Raw genomic sequence first — 12,243 nt, 5'->3', positions numbered from 1 at the left:
CACCTGATTTGGCTTTCGGAAGAGACCATTGAAGTAAGTTTGTTTCTCTCCAGGATGATGGAAAACTGCCAAGTTATTATATTGCCCCATGAGGTTTATGTTTGATAATCCTGCTAAGTCCACATAGATGTTTTGGAAATATAATTAATTTCTTGCTATGAAATATGACCAGTATGATACAGCTATTTGTTGTCCTTAACAAGTGATGTGAGGCAGTTTGCAACTGTGGCAGGCATCAACAGAGTCATTGTCAGTGCTTTAAATGGAAAAGGGAAGGTAAAACATTGCCTAGTGTTACAGAAAACAAAACTTGAATACATTTAGCTATCTAATATTTTGGTCCTAAATGTGAAAGAGTAAACAAAGAAGTAACAATGTAATTTAGTTTTATTAGACACTTTATTTAAAAAATGTTAGTTTGTTGGTTTTTTTTCTACCTGTTAAGGTGGTTGTAGCAGACTAGTATTTGTCAAGACTATGGGCTTTCTTTAAGGTAAGCAAAGATCTCTTGCTGACAGGCATTTCTCCCAAGAGCTTACAGTCACCTTGGGGGTCAGATGCTCAAAGTCCCAGACAAATGTAACTATAGTCAAGTATTAATGGGGAGTGAGATTACTAAATTTTCCTTTAGGGGCCTATCACCCAGATCTCTTCTGAAAAACCTAAATTCACTCCAGTGACAAAATTGAAACAAAATAGATAAAACTGTTGCTGTTAGTGTGCCCCTGTGTTGTCATCTCTGAGCAAGGCAAATACTAGCTGCTTTTGCCATCTTTAACGCAGCATTTAAATGCCAGTCAGTTTCCTACAAATACCAGCATTCTTTCTTTAGCAAGAAAAAGGGAAGTCTTCAACCACTTGATGTCCATAGCCTCTAATTTTGGCCCTGAAAAGAAGCAATGCTTTGGCTTTGATACTCTTCTACGTTCTTGCCAGACAGGTATGGTTTTTTGTATTAATTAAAAGGAAAAAAACCCAAACAAATGAAACCACCACCAAAAAACCAAGATGGTCTTGCTTCTTCAGTCCTGAAACAACCACGTTGCAATTTCCAAATGCAGGTAAAGACATATTATCATGTAACTATAACGATGATTTAAAACAAACAAACAAAATTATTATAAATGAAGCTTCTAATTGATAGTTTCGGTGATCATGCTTTCCAAACTTCCACAACAGCAGTGGCAACTGCTTATGTAGAGAATTAATATGAGCAAAGCATTATATATACTCAGTATCTTCAAAAATCCAGTCTCTGATTCCACTCCAGATCCTCTGTATTCTCTCGTCGTTCTGCTTCTGTTTCAGGGCTGATAAAGAGAAAAAAACTTTATCTCTTCAGTCCCCCTCCTGATTCACACATTCCCATGTTGCCTGGCCCTTCTTGTTTGCTTGCTTTATTCCTTGCTCTCCTGGCTATAGCCTCTGAAAGTAGCTCACATTTCCTCTCCTGCCACTGTTATGTAGCACTGGCCGCTAATGGCTACAGATACACTGCCTGCTGCTAGCTTCCAACTGGTTTTGCAGCCCTCCAGGCTATCGTTTGGAATGAGGAGCCCAGTCTCTGTCAAAAACCCAAGAAACTGGGGAAGCTTTTTGCAGGCTGCCAACAACTATTTCATGGACCTGCTGACGTGATGCCGATGCCCTCTTTGATTCACGGAGTGACTAGTAATGGCCACGTCCCCCTTCCCCCGTGTGACTCCAGAGAAGGGTAGTGGGAGGAAAGCACTCAGATTACCTTCATTTCAGCTTTGTATTTATTTTGCTGTTTCAGTGTCTGACCCAACTTTTATAGAACGCTTCTGCGGGAGCTGTTCAGGTCTCTTCTTCTGTGGTCTTTGAGCATTACCTGCAATTATAAACAACTACACGTATCTACTTAGTCTCTCTGGGTTGGAAGTTTTGTTGTGAAGGAGGAGGGATGCTGGTAGCTTGTTTATTGTGTGTTTGATGGGCATTATTTTCTGATCTGACCTTAGAAGTGTGCTTAGCTTTGTCTCGTACAGCAGTGCTGGCTCCAAAATGCTATTTGAGTATGTGGAAAAACTGCTGTCTCGGTAATAATGTTCATCTGGTATGTAATATGAAGATATGGTACAGAATAATCACATCATGTTTAGGTAAGATACTTGGTTTATATGTTGTAGTACACAGGATCAGTTGGCTTACTACTGCTCAATAGCAAGAGCTAGCCTTCAAAATGCTTTAAATAAGCCATTTGAAAAGAGTTTGGGGAGTTACTGTTAGCCTTGGTGTAGGTACTGTGGCCACTGGGCAGCCTGCTCAGGGCTGACAGGCAAACAAGCTCGCTGCCAGCATGCTGGTTTTGGGGAGCAGCAGGAGCTGGTGGTCCCGCGCAGAGGCCACGTGCGTTGGCTGTGCTAGACCATCCCCTCGGCACGCTAACGAACTTATCTTGGCGCAGTGCAGTGCTGTTTGGTGCGGATGGTTGTAAGCTTTCTATGTGCCTTGTGCTGTAGATAAGTTTTTATGGTCTGGGGGTGTGTTCTGCTTGTGGAGCCTGCTCTTCACGTGCCCTGTGCCTTTTTGTTTGCCCTATGCCAGCCAAACCTGGCTGGTGTAGTACCGTTAAACATTTCTGGGGCATTAAGTAGACTGGGCTGCACCAGCGTAGCTCTCCCCACCTTCAGCAGAGCTTGGACCAGGCTGTGGCTAAGGACAGCCTCCGTCAGCTTGACCTGCTGGCTTCAAGGTGGGGTTGAGGTCATGGGAAGGAGAGTGCGCTCTGCCTCACCAGCCTTTTGAGGTGGTGGTGGTGGTGTCAGGAGCTCGGCAGCACCCTTCTTCCCTCTTCTACTTCCTTTAGAAGGCACAAGGATTCCCTTTTTTTTAACTTCCTTTAGAGGTCAGGATTTTAGACATCATCGCATGCTTTTTGTTCTTCCTTTTCTTTCCGTCTTCCCATCAGTGAGGTGCATGTGTCCTGTAGGCGACTTGATTTGGGCTTAAGGAATTCAAAGGAACCATGACGAAGGGAAGGCACCCTCCTGCCTGAGACTACAGACCCTCTTGCTCTGTGTGCTCCCATTTTTAGGATGCCCTTGTCTACCCATCTGATCTATTCAAACAGCTAAATAAAGCTTTAAAAGTTTTCCACAGGTACTTAAAAGCACCATGTACTTAAAAACTATGTACTTATGAGAATTGCTTTACATTTAAAAAACCCCAGCCCACCTTGCAGGAAATTGATTTGGAGCTTGAAGAATCCATTGTATCTTCTGAGATGACTGAATTGTATTTTGGGAGTTGGGGGACTTCTGCATCGCGGTTGTATTTGGGGATGAAAGCTTAGGACAAATGTGTGGTATTTTGTTGAAGGCAAATATGTTAGCAGTCATAATGATGAAACAGAGACGACTGCCAGCATAGTACATTTGATATAGCTGGACAGGACAGACTCAAGGCTTGCAGTGTAATACAGTGTGCTGGTATGTTACACTGGGAGATAACATGGGGAAAGGCAATTCTTCCCTGGTCCGGTTCCCCTGTGAGTAACACCACAAGTTAGACATCTTTGGGGAGCTAGTAACTTCTCCCATTTTACCTGGGATTGCACCATGGTGGGCAGATGATGGATGGTAAAAGAATGAGAGATGCCCTGGTGATGGTGTATGAGTGGAACATACACAATAAACTCAGCTTTGTTCTTTTTTCCTGAATGTCCTTACAGTGATAGATACGCTGTTGAACATAAAGCTATAGATGTAAACTTCACCCGTTCTTACTCAAGGGAAGGGGTGGTTAATGAACTGCTAAGAAGTTTGCATTTTCTCAATCTTATTAAAACTGACATAAAACAGTAAATATGTGATGTTGCCTGGTCATTTGAGCTCTGTTTGCTGCTTCATTTGTGTTATACGCATTTAGGCAAGCTTTCCATTTTGCAGTATTTTCAAAGGTTTTGTGTTAATTGAACATAACATCCAATACTAGTATTTCTAATTCTACCTGTGTATTTTTAAATATTAAAAAATGATTAGTTTAATATATGTGAACCCTTCGTTAATTAGAACTATATTTATGCTATTTTATATCTTCTTCTATTTCAGAGTTAATGCTGTATCACCACAGAGCAGCAATGGGAGTGTGCAGTTTTCTGTTGAAAAGTTCTCTCAAGAGCTCATGATTCTTTTCCATCTCTCCTCTTAACATTTCTACTACTCTGCAAACATGGCTCACCACGCGAGGCCTTCCAGATTAGTCAAAAAGGAAGAGTTAGGCAAAAGGAAATCTAACCAGGGCAAAAAGAAATCTAGCCAAGTGAGAAAGAAAACCACAAAGACTTCCACAAAAGCTGTTAGTTCTGGAAAAGGCAAAAAGCCAGCGCAAGAAAAAGATGTTAAGAAAAAACAGCAAGAAAAGAAACCAATCATGAGCTCTTCAGGTAGACTTCTCAGGAGCAGTGTAACCAGAACCTTGTCTGGAGCATCTTGGGTGAGTTTGGAGAAAGCTGACAATATCCTCTTTCATAACCAGGATTCTTTCAACATCAATGGCTTTACGATGTCTCTCCGTAACCGATCATTCTCCCGTAGATTGTCCCAAACTCCAATTGCAAAACCCAGGAAAGCTGCAGCACAAAAAAGGCTAGAAACAAAGGAAAAACATGAACAAGAAGCCCTGCTAGTAGTAGAAGAAAAAAACGTTGAGGCGGGCGAAAGAGGTTTGAAACAAGATTTAGCACAAAATGAGTTAGCTCCTCTGCCTGTAGAAGATGCTCCAGGTACTGTAGGCGAAGAGCCTGCTACCACATGTGCCAGTCAAGACAAAGAGGTAGAAATACCTGAAACAAATGACTCCGTTCCAAGCAGTCAGGTAACTGATGATGATGATGACACAGAAGCGCCGGAGGTGAAATGCAAGCACGAAGACCTGCCCTGTGAGCAGACACCCAGCGATCTTGATACAGGTAGTTTGGCTGAAGCATTTGTTGAAGATGCTGCGCTTGTGCTTCCGTCTTCTCCTTCTGACTCCGTAATCACCTCTGAATCAAACTCGAAGGTGTGTGCAGAGACTCCCTTCGATCTGGTGCCTAACAGTAAAGAACCTGACTCCAGTTCTGTCGATACCTCAGACCTCAGCTCAGCAGTACTGTTGGAAGAGTCGGTCCCGCTTGCCAAATCCCACACTGAAGCAGAGTCGGACCTGGTGCTACCTAGTGAAGAACAAGACTCGATTTCTGGACCTATAGTTACCTCTGAGTTTAACTCACAAGAACATTTTTTAGAAGATGCAAGCTCACTTGCAGAGTCCTGCTTGAAGGCAGGCTGGGATTTAGAGTCTGAGAATAAAGACGTTGGTTCAAATTCCAGCTCTGTAGCTGCCACTGAATCAAATTTGCTTTTACATTTTGAAGGTGCAAGTTCACTTGCAGAATCCCACATGAAACTGGTTGTGGATTTTGTACCCGTTCACAAAGAACTTGACTCAAATTTGGATTTGAGCTGTACAAGAGAGAAATCAGAATCTGACTCAAAAAACTTATTTACAGTATGTGAACCAGTTTCCGATACCTCTTTAAACAATATTGAAGTGGAGGACATTGAACAGCTTGTTAAATGTATTGATGCAGAGACATTTATTTTGAATTCAGGTTATGTCCCCACTTTATCTCCAGATTTAGGAAAAAGCACAGTTGATAAAATCTCTGGTGAAAGCTCTGGACAATTCTCTGAAGGTTTTGTTTCGGACTTGCCTTCAAGCATGGAAATCTCTGCTCTTGCCTCAGAAAAAGCCATAAATGCAGATTTGCCAGCTGACTCAAGACTGCAGCATAATGATTATTCATCACAGCTGGGAAGTGTCGGAGTAAGCTTGAATTTGGTTCAGGACAACGTGAGCGACAGCACTGAAGCGGTTGAGGCCTCAGGGCCATCCTCTCTTAAAAATCCAGCTGGTGATTACCCTGTTCCATATTCATCTCTGCTCCCTATGCTAGAGAAAAAGAAACGAAGGCGTTGTGGAGTCTGTGAGCCCTGTCTGCGGAAAACAAATTGTGAAGAATGCAGCTGTTGCAGGAAACGCAAAACTAGTCACCGGATATGTAAAAAGAGAAAATGTGAAGAACTGAAAAAGCCACCACCACCAATCACGCTACCTTTTGAGGTAAGCCAAAGAAGTTGCAAATTAAGTCACTCTTGTGAGGCTTGAGGTACACCTTAAAATTCTGCAAAGGGAAATGCTGGTCACTGTACAGCTTTAGAGAGCTTAGGGTTACTGTTGGAGCTAACAGGTTGCATGATTACTTTCTCTTGTCATCTATAGAGGTGTAGATTAAAGTGAGCTGGAGTTATTCTTGTTCCTGCTGTGTAAATGCATAAAATCAGAGGTAAGTATGGCTTTAACTCTGTGTTCCAGGTATTGGCCAAAACAATGAATTAATTGAGGCGTGAAGAGGTGAGAAAAATTTAAGTGCAAAATGCAGGGAGGGGGGACAATGAGGGTAGTCTTAGGAGACTATGAATTATTAGGGAGAGTTTCTGTATTTCAAAATACTTAAGGGTAAAAAGCAAAGGAAGGAAGGCTGTTTGCTCTTTAATTCAGTTAAAGTAATTTGCTTGTGAAGACAGATTTGGTGGAAATAAATTTATAAACTTCAGGACCAAATTGTAGCTGCGTTTTCCCCTTTCACATCTCTCTGCCTTTCTAATTGTCTATTCTTCTGTTTCTCTCCTTTCACTTCTGCCTGTCTCCCTTTGTCTTTTACCACATCTCCTATACATACTTCCTTTTTCTGTGTTTCTTACTCATTTTCCTGATCCATCAGCCTTCTATAACCCAGGTCATTACTTTTGGAACAAAGAGGAGGGGAAAAGACAGTCTGTATGCCCCTGTGATAACAGCACTGACCTTCTGAGAGATTTCAGTTCAAGATCAGGCTTTAAATCAGGTAAGTAGGGAGTTGAACATAGATTTCCCACATCCCAACTGAATTCCCTGACCTCCGAGCTGCAGAGTTAGCCTCTGCGCCGCCACGTCCTGCTGGAAGTGTTCTGCTTTGTGTGAGCCAATAGTACCCGAGCCTCGGAGGGGGAGATGCTGTCTCAGTAGTTAAGTCACTGGGACATTTGCCTTGGGATGTGGGAAACTGAGGTTCAAGTCTCTGCACCAGTGTGTACTCTGAGTGGAGCAGTTCACACTGGGGAGAATGCACCTGCAAAACCTTTCTCAATAGCAGTTTCATTAAAATGGTGTGTTCTTACAGCAGGTAGACATTCCTGTCAGCTGTGGAGATCTCAGGAGACCTCCTGTTTTCACTGCTCTGTCCTGTGCTTACCAGGGTTTGCAGAGAAATCCATTCTATTTTTAAGGTAGGCAAGCAGAAAGAAAAGTCCTGTAGCAGTGAGGTCATATAGTATATTCCCCTTTGTGGGGGAAGTATATTTTAAGTTATAATATTAAGGGAAGTAGGTTTTAACAGGTTGGCTCAGAGTTCATTCAAAAACCTCTTCGTGTCTCAACTGCTCCTAAATGCTCTTTTTAAAAAAAATAAAAAAAAAAAGTGAGGGGAGGGACAGCTATAATGTGATTCAAGATACATATTAAAACAATAAAGGTGATAGGGACTGATCCTGACTTTTTACAGCAAAAGAGTAGCGACATTATATCCTTTTGTATATTTAGTCAGTGGGATTGAAGAAGCTCATGGGAGAGAATTGGTGGAGTTGAGGTAGGAAGTGATCTAAAAGCCATGTTTTAAAAAGGGTTTTGGCAGGGTCGGTGAAAGGAAGCACTCCAGCTTTTCTGTCAACCTTTGTTTTCCAGGCTAAACATGCTTCTTTTCTTGTTGCTCAGGCTGACCTTCTCCTTGCAGATTAGCTTTGCCCCTTCACCTTTGTCCTCTCTGGGTGCTCCTTTTGCTTTCTTTGAGAGATTCCTTGTTTTTATTCTTTTCTTTGGCAGCTTTTTTTTTTGGTGTGCTTTTATTTTATCAAACTGGTCACATTTTGGACAATGCATTTAGAGCTGCACCAGAGGCCTCCTTCATTTCTCGTTAAATTTCATAGGAAGTTTCAGAGTACTGCACAGAGGAAATGAAGTATTCCTGACATTTAAGAACATGTCAGGTAGTTTCTTATAAAATTGCATTTGAATGAAAACTGGTGCCTTTTCAGATATTCCTAGAAGCAAGCCTTGCCTCATTTGTAATCTCTAGAAACCGTGCTCTGAGAAAATGAAAGAGGAAAGTATTTTTACAATGTAGGTATGTTAGGAGAGCTCTTTAAAGATGTTGAGATACAGGGGGAGGTGTTGGGGGATGGGAAACACTATATCGCTCTGTTCAGCAGCTATCCTTTAGATAAGATTGGAGCACTCTGGAAGGGAATCCCATTGTGTTTTCCCAAACTGGTAGGACTGGGACTGCAACAGCTGGGACTTCTATGACAGTAATGCGTTTCAAATAGAGGGCAGCTGGGGAAAACCCAAAACTGTGGGTCTCTGTCCATGGTATAGAAAGTGAATGTAATAATTAAGAGAAATGAGGTTGTGTTCAGTGCATTCCTTGTTCAGAAGTCATGCATCTCTTTCTCATGTTGGTGGAATGTAAGCATTTTTTGGACGTGATTCACTGGGAGGAGGTTGTAGGGGATAGACATGCTCTGCATGAGCATAGTTTAAACATTGATGTTTTGCCTTAAAGGGAATTATCTCTTCTCATTCTAACTAAACAATGCAAAAGTCACAATGAAGTCAATGAGAGTGCTGTACATTAAATGGCTGTAGGATAGCCAGTGCAGGGGTTGGCAGTCCACACGTGCTGTTTAAAAAGAAAGTGTTGGTTTCCCTTAAGAACTTAGGTGGATTTACAGTTATGGGGAGTAAGGCCTGGCTGGTAGAAGCTGTGAATGTAGACTGAAGTGCATATTCCAACACATATGCCCATGTGTGCACAAGCATTCAACCCTCAGAGAGTATCGGTTGCATGTTTGGAGCTGGCGTTAGTTACATTACTGTTATTTTCATTAATTCACACATAATCCAGATAAAGATTTGAAAACTATATTGGACTTGAAAAATATCACTTAAAAATAACATCCACATAAACCTTCAGTGATACTTTTACCTTGCCGAATGTAATGAGTTTTGCAGGGACGTGACGTCGTGAAAGTCTGGATAAAACATTGTGGGCTCTAGTTCACAGCCCCTGCGTGTAGCAATATTGTTACTTGCAATGCCCCTCTTCCTGAGGGATTCACGCCGTGGCTGCTTGGTTAGGAGTTGGTAAAGAAAAATTCTAAAATATATAGGGGGGGGGAAATTTCTGCTTACTGAATTTTTTGAAGAGCAGCCTGGTAAATAAAAAACATAAGCAAGCTTTGAAAAGAGGAGGGAAAAGGCTTTATATTGGGTTATTGTCCCTCTCGGTGAAAAGAGGGTTTGACAAGTTTATGTACATGAGGGTGTGATGCTTCCACGCTTTTCCCTTGTCTTTCCAAGACTGCTGTTTTCTGAAATGGTGTAGCAGCTACTGAAGGCTATTTCACAGCTATTTTCTACCAAAAAGCATCTTTCACTTCAAGAAGTGGTCTGCTTTGCTTCCATTGCATCATCACACATGTTGAGGCTGTCGGGATGCATCGCGATGTGGGGCAAGGATTTCATAGGCTTCAAAACCAGCACGTAGGTAGGGAAGGCGGTCTGTTATTTATTTTGTTTTCTCCTTGGAGAAAGGATTCCTGTTTTGCACAGGCGGGTGTTGCAGATGTAGCAGCACACACTCGGGATGAAAATGCTGCCTTCTGGGCGCTTGCAGTCATCGGTCGAGCTGGCCGTGGTGCACGGTAGTTGTACTTTGTGCGTGCTGGGCTCTGGCAGGGCGGGTGGACTCGGCTCTCCTCTGGCTCCCAGCTGGCCAGTGCTCTCCTGGGCATAGCCATCGCGCTGGCCCTGGCCCGGGAAGGTGCCACGCTGAGCAGCTCCACTTACTGAAGTGAACTTGCAGGGTTTCGTAACATGCCACCGGAGCTCCTCTTGCCCAAAAGGCCATAAACATACAGGGCTGCTGTAGAGCTGTGGGGAGCCCTCGCCTCCAAAAGCTGCTTTCTGCAAGGCTTGCCGAGGTGCTTACGTTTTAAGATCCTGCCTGGGCAGGGAGCCCTCTTGGGCTGAAAGCATCTGCTGGGGAGAGCTTTAGTTCGTAACGGGTAACGGAGCATGTCAGGTTTAGTGGGACCTGGAGTCAAAAAAAACTGAAAACAAATCGGGTCACCGAGTGTAAGTTCACTGGGTTGACCAAGGTGTCTCGAGACGTCTTATTTAATAGCTGTAATTTGAGTAACACGGAAATATTAAATAACAATAAGGGCCTGCTTGCTTGTGGGTTTTTAACATGCTGCTGAAAACCCAGACATATTTAAAAAGGATGCTGCAATTAGAGTTGGTTGGGAACTTTCCAGCAAGCCATTCCTTGAATGGAAAATGCTGATTTAACAGGAAGCTTTCACAGCTACTATCTGTCTCGATGCAACTATTTTTGGGGGAAAGTTTCTCAAGGTTCCAAATGAAATTTCTGCTTAAAACTTAAAAAGAGGGAGAGAATTATTGGAACAGCTTGGTGGTTAGGGCTTTTTGCCTGATGAAGACCAGGGGCTTGAACTTTGGTCTCCCACATCCCATCTGTCTCCTCTTGAATTTTTGAAAGGTTTGCTCTGCTTTGGAACACAACCAAGTGTCGAAATCTCAAAAAAATAAAAGCAAAATGGAATTCTTGTTTTCTAGCCAGACCTAGTTATAATCAAGAAATTTAGACTTTGTGGTATTTATTTTACAATAGACTCCAGAAATATTTAAGCCAGTTAAATTTTAAAATGAGTGCACATAAAAACACTCCTCTTGAATACGATACTCGAGAGTTTTGTAAGGGGATATAGCACATGGGCTAGAAGAGTTTGGTAACATGTGTGGCAAAGATGAGCAAAGCTGTGTACAGCCTGCCCTGCGCATGCAGGGCAGGGGGTTGACGTAGTGCAGTTTATTCTTATTTTACACACGCACGCTCCATGGGTGTGTAAGAGAATTACAACTCTTTGCCATTCTCTGTGATCCTGGGTGTGGACTATAATGCAGCCTAAATTACAGGGAAATGGGTTAGTCTGGGGTCTGTTTATTTTCAGAAGATGCGTTTTAAAAGTTGCCTCTTCACTGCTCCTTATTTTCTGTGCCAGTTCTTGCAGCTTTTACGGAGAAATTTTTATTTGAAGAGGTTTCTTTCCTTCCTTGTGTATGAGGACCCATCCTAACAGGAGGGGAAACTGTCTAACAAGGAAACCAGAAACTACCACCTAAGTGCTGTCCAGTGTACGCCACAAACTGGGGACTAAATCAGAATACAGGGTCTTGGGTTTCTAAGCAAACAAAATAACTATTTTTTAAATTTTTTTTTTTTTCTGGACTGCAAAGCATCTTAAGTAGCCAAAACTGCAAAGAAGAGTCAGATCCCCAAGTGTATGTACCTCTCTTGGGTTTTATTACGCTTAAAGACCCTTGTAGACTTGTGGTATTTTGGGAAAACATTACAAATCAGTACTTTTCTCTTACCTGATCCTAACTCCTATTTAATAAAGTACTGTGGTGCAGCAAATGAGGAGCTTAAATACGAGGTAGCATCAGACCACAAAAACAAGCAATAGCTTTCTCTGACTTAATTGATAATGCCACAGAATGAGTTGTGTGTTCCCATCCGCGCATTTGCGGTACTTCACTGATTTGCACCGATAACCGGACGGGGATTACACTTGTAATTTAGCAGTAGATAAAAAAAAAACAGTTTTAAATTGCACTCTGTGGCTGCTGAAAAGACATTCTTGCAGGTTTTTCACACGTAGCGCGTAAATCCACGGCCAACTTTCTGGTTTAGATGTCAACTGGACATTGTTTCAGTAAATGCTTCAGTGGCTAGCGGCGCGTTGGAGGCGTCGTTATTTGTTTGTTGCCCACGGTCAGCAAGCGTCTGCGTGATCCATTAGGGCTTGGCGTGAAAACTTGCGGTAGAGCTGGGACCCCTCCATCCTCCTTCCACCCGGCCGAATGTTTTAAGCGGGCGAGGGGAATTAATTGGGTGTTATTGTTTATCTGGCGGCCTGTTCACGCCGCAATCCGGTTCGCAGCAGCCGCGTTCTGTTCGATGCCACAGCGAGAGGTGAAGACGGAGCCGGCGGGCGGGCGGGGAGGGATTTCCACGCCGCGGGAGCCCCACGCACGACCGACACCGGTGCCTGA

The 12,243-nt window shown here is 42.9% G+C and overlaps 1 protein-coding gene across 1 annotated transcript in view; it reads left to right on the top strand.

Annotated features, from left to right (window-relative positions):
- Positions 1-4,169: 4,169 nt before the first annotated feature.
- The window catches only part of TET1 (tet methylcytosine dioxygenase 1), a 60,999-nt gene continuing 52,925 nt past the window's right edge, over positions 4,170-12,243 (top strand). The window contains exon 1 of the mRNA XM_010579961.1: positions 4,170-6,129. Within this exon, the coding sequence (XP_010578263.1) occupies positions 4,195-6,129 (1,935 nt within the window). The 5' untranslated portion in view covers positions 4,170-4,194. The remainder of the gene's footprint in view (positions 6,130-12,243) is intronic.

Source organism: Haliaeetus leucocephalus, unplaced genomic scaffold (genome assembly GCF_000737465.1).
Source record: "Haliaeetus leucocephalus isolate CR32 unplaced genomic scaffold, Haliaeetus_leucocephalus-4.0 Scaffold687, whole genome shotgun sequence".
NCBI classification, from domain to species: Eukaryota; Metazoa; Chordata; class Aves; order Accipitriformes; family Accipitridae; genus Haliaeetus; species Haliaeetus leucocephalus.
The sequence above is the reverse complement of the archived record's forward strand: the minus strand, read 5'-3'. Positions and strand labels throughout refer to the sequence as shown.